Source organism: Echinops telfairi, unplaced genomic scaffold (genome assembly GCF_000313985.2).
Source record: "Echinops telfairi isolate 266 unplaced genomic scaffold, ASM31398v2 ScPeMD7_7468;HRSCAF=8506_0, whole genome shotgun sequence".
NCBI lineage: Eukaryota > Metazoa > Chordata > Mammalia > Afrosoricida > Tenrecidae > Echinops > Echinops telfairi.
Genome location: NW_022111369.1, coordinates 43784044 through 43788683, shown reverse-complemented (window position 1 = coordinate 43788683; position 4640 = coordinate 43784044). Strand labels below are relative to the sequence as shown.

General features: G+C 38.6%; 1 protein-coding gene across 1 annotated transcript in view; it reads right to left on the bottom strand.

Annotated features, from left to right (window-relative positions):
* The window catches only part of CCDC158 (coiled-coil domain containing 158), a 93369-nt gene that overhangs the window by 84774 nt on the left and 3955 nt on the right, over positions 1 to 4640 (bottom strand). The window contains exons 2-3 of the mRNA XM_045284351.1: positions 3734 to 3874; positions 2387 to 2601 (exon numbers count right to left, since the gene is read on the bottom strand). Coding sequence (XP_045140286.1) covers positions 2387 to 2601; positions 3734 to 3803 — 285 coding nt within the window. The 5' untranslated portion in view covers positions 3804 to 3874. The remainder of the gene's footprint in view (positions 1 to 2386; positions 2602 to 3733; positions 3875 to 4640) is intronic.

Here is a 4640-nt window from a genome sequence, read left to right as displayed (position 1 = left end):
TAGTTGGGGTTGGGACGGGCCCCTCAGACCTCTCTACTGGTTCCCTGCTTCATGCAGGTATGTTGCAACCCCATCTTGCATTCTATCACTTTTGTTGCACAGATCACACTGTCACCATCATTTCTTATTTTAAATACCCCATCCATAAAACCACAAATGTATAAATAGATGAGACCAGGTCTTATTTATCCTTATATAATCGGACCTAGTAAAAGTCTGTTACATCCAAGGTCAATGCTCAAAACTGTTGTGGTTAGGTGATGTTGAGTTAGTCACCCTGTGTACAACAGAACAAAACACTGCCCGGTGCTGAGCCATCCTCACAATTGCTATGGTTTAGCCCTCTGTTGCAAGGGTCAATCTGTCCTGTTGAGGGATTCCTTTTTGGGGGATTGTTGCTGTTGAGTGTTATTAGCTTGGCTCTAACTCATAGTGATCTACGCAGTGATGTACATCAGGACAGCACGCTGCCTGGTCACGTGCCATTCTCACAGTGCTGTTATATTTCAGCCCACTGCTGTACCCACTGGGTCAATCCATTTGGTTTAGGGTCTTCCTCTTTTTTTCACCGACCCTTTACTAAGCATGATGCCCTTTTTTCCAAGGATTGGTCTCTATTGATAACACGTACAAAGTACGTCAGATAAAGTCTTGCCATCTTCACTTTTAAGGAGCATTCTGGCTATACACCCTCCAAGACAGATTTGTTTGTTCTTCTGGCAGTCCATGGTACTTTCAAATATTATTTAGCAATACCATAAAGAAAATGTCGATTAAATTATGAATTATAACATCCGGAACCATCAAGCTTTATTAAAATAACACTAGGAAACCAAGGCATTATTAATTATTACTAACAGTAGGAAATAGGTATATGAGGGGGTACCAAAAAATGGAAAAAAGCTCCACGGGGCAGAGCTTTTGTATTGGTACACCCAGTGGCATAATCTGGGAAGGTTCTCAGGTCACAGTGAATTTTTTCGTAAAAGCAGTTTTGCTTAAACCTTGTTTTTTGTGATGGCCGATTTAAGAGAACAAGGTACAACTTTGAAAGTTTGTTTCCTGCTCGGGAAAAATGCCACAGAAACTGTTGTGATGTTAAACACAGCTTACAAGGGCAGTGCTACGGGAAAAGCTCAAGTGTAGAAGTGATTTTGTCATTTCAAAAAAGGTGAAATGTTGATTGATGACAAACCTCGTTCCGGACAACTGTCAACTCCCCGAATGGACGAAAATGACAACAAAATTCATGCACCTATGCTGGAAGACGAACCACAGACCGTTGAAGAGATGGGGAAGTTATCTGGACTATCCTGGAGCTCAGTTCAGCAAATTTTAACGGAAGATTTGGGAATGAGAAGGGTCGCTGAAAAACGTGTGTGTCAGGTTCTGACTGACCAGAAAAATGAGTGTCAAGTGGAAATATGCTGTGCTTTGAAAGAACAGCTCTGAAGCAACCCAGACTTTTTTTCCAAGGTCATTACTGGTCATGAGACATGATGCTATTCTTAGGCACGCCATTGGAAGATGCCAATTGTCACCTCAACCAAATAAAGCTCGTTAAATGAAATCAAAGATCAAGACAATGCTCATTTGGTTTTTTGATATGAGGGGACAGTGCATTTGGAGTTCGTTCCACCAGGTCAGACTGTTTATCAAGCATTCTATTGAGAGGTTCTGAAAAGACTGAGTAAGAGTGTGTGACAAAAAAGTCCTGATTGGTGGCAGATGGGGGACTGGTTTTGCCAGCATGACAATGCACTTGCTCACGCCGTCATCTCAGTGTGCCAGTTTCTGGGAAAAAACAGAATGGCTCTCTTGCCCCACACACTTGACTCACCTGACCTCTTTCTGTTAGACTTTTTTTTCCCCTGTTAGACTTCTTTTTGGTTCCACGAATGAAGAGGGACATGAAAGGACAGCGATTTGACCATGTAGACAAGGTGAAGAAAAAAATGAAGGAGGTGCTGTCAGCCATCCAAACAGATGGGTTTGAAAAATATTTCCAAGGATGGAATCGTAATTTTGACAAATGTATTAAGTGTAATGGAGAGTACTTTAAAGGTGATACAGTTGTTGTGTTAAAAAAAATTTAAATACTTAGCTTTGGGGAAAAAAATAATAATTCTGGGGTGTTTTGGGGTACCCCGTCATATAGACTTAATATCAATTCAATTTTTAATACTATAATAGAAGACTTAAGTCAGATTTAATAAGTTTAATATATATTTTATACATAAATTATATACATAAAATATATACATATATTTTAATATATATTCTTCCCCCCCCCTGCTCAGGAAGTTACTCCAAGGTAATGTGCTTCATTTCTTCCCTCCCCCAAAGACCATACTCTGGTGTTTTAGAAGACAAAGATGCAACTTACTTCATTTAATTTTCTCTGCAAATCTTTGACTTGTTGTGAATATTCTTCTAAAACACGTTCGATGTGTTCCTTTCCAGGGAATGAGATGATTTTTCTATGAGAATCAAGTTCTACTTCATATTTAGGGAAAAAAGGAATTTGTGTCAAAGTCCCAGATGAAGATGTGTTTTCAATTATTGTACCTCGAATAGATGACATAAAAAATGGACTTGAACCTAAATGTTAAAAGAATTCCATAATTCACTCATTAACTTGTTCATAAAATGCTTTGATGAAAAACAGTATATTAGATGCCCCCTTATTAGATCCATGAGGAAAGAGAAGTGAAAGGAAGGATGGGAAGGGCTGTGAGAGAGGGTACAATGGAGGGGAAGACTATGGGGGTTAGGGAGTTTAGCAAACGTGGATGTGAGCAGAAGAAGTCTTCAATTATACACAAGTGAGAATTAAGCAGTCTGGAGGAGGGGAGAAAACATGGTAACGCTGCCTCTTACTCTGCCTCCAATGATCTGTTGGTAGTACTCCTTTGTGGCTTAAGCTCCCTCTGTGGTTCTAGCTCAAAGGATGGTAGCAGATGCATGCAGTTGCTAATCTCTAGGCTGTCTCAGGCTTCTCAGCTTTTTTAATACCTATGTAACCAATTCTCTGTATTAAATTCTACCTGCCGATTGAACCTAGAGTTGTTTCTGTCTGCCCCACCTCCTCCCTTATTAAGTAATTCTTCTTTTTAAAAAAATCATTTTATTGGGGGCTCGTACAACTCTTATCACAATCCATACATCCATCCATTGTGTCAAGCACATTTGTATATTTGTTGCCATCATCATTCTCAAAACATTTGCTTTCTACTTGAGCCCTTGGTATCAGCTCCTCTTTTTCCCCTCCCTCCCTGCCCCCTATGAAGTAATTCTTGTCAGAGGTGATGAGGGCCTGAACTAGGGTAGTAGTTATAGGGAGAGAGAGAAAAATTGACCCAGGGTACATTTCTGATAGAAGTGTAGGTACTGGCTGGACGTGAGGGGTAGGAAGGGAAGTCAAAATGGCTTAGCTGACTGGGTGGACCAAGAAGCAACAGGAAGAAGAGAAGGCATTAGGGAAACATGAAACATGTTAAGGCTGAAGTACCTCAAAAGTGAAACAATTTTTTAGACTCAAATGGATAAGCTAAAACATAAGCTAAAAAATAGATATGCTGTTTTTTAAAAAACATTAAGACTAAGACCATGGACTCATTGTGCAATGCACAGTTAAAAATAAAACATATTGAAAGGCAACAGCTTGCCTGAATAATATAAGGACCACTTAATTATAATATTTTCCCCATTTTGTTTTATATAGCCTACATACCTCCGTTGGATGCGATGCCACTACTTGAAAAAAGATCTTCATTATGTGTTTCACAAGGTTTTTGTTCCATATTAAATAATGCTACTTCTTCTTTGAGATTTTGAAAATGTGAATGCGTCCCGGTATAGTTCTTTTATTTATCTATGAAAGACAGGGATTTATAATCTTGATTAATCATTAATACATTTTTTAAATTAATAAAAGAAAAGGAACTGATCTTACTAACATTCAAAATTTCATAATAATCTTTCCATAGGGAAATATTTACATAAACTATTTTATTAAACAAAATTTAAAAGTTAATAGAATCTTATTGTCAGAATTGGTGATTTTATTGGTCAAGTGACTTAGAAAATACAACCTGGAAACTGAAATCTATTATTCTCATTACTCTGGTAATGAATGCTCTGATTTGGGGCTGAGGCCTTCCACTCCCATAAAGAGTCACAGTCTTCGACGCACCGGACAGAGCTATAAGATGGCTATAAAGTTGGAATCGACCTGCTAGCAGTGAGTTCATTTTGCAGGAGAATTCTCTGTCATAGGCTACATTGTCACATAATGAAAGACAATATCATCTTAGCAATAATAATTACCAGCAAATCAAAAACCATTAGTAAAGGTTGAAAACCTTCTGTCATCAAATAATACTCATAATTTTACATTAAGATGGAGTAAACATATTAATTTGAAGAACAATGGAGATAGTCTGATATCAGATCTCCCCTCTCCACTTCCCCAACCCAACTCAAACCAACCCTATAGGGAAGACTAGAATTACTCCCTAGGGCTTCCAAGGTGGAATCTTTCCAAAGACTCATCTTTCTTCCACAGAGTGGCTGGGGGGTTCAAGGTGCTATGCCACCAGGTCTCCTTCAAGCGTCCCAAACAGCCACAAAATCAATTA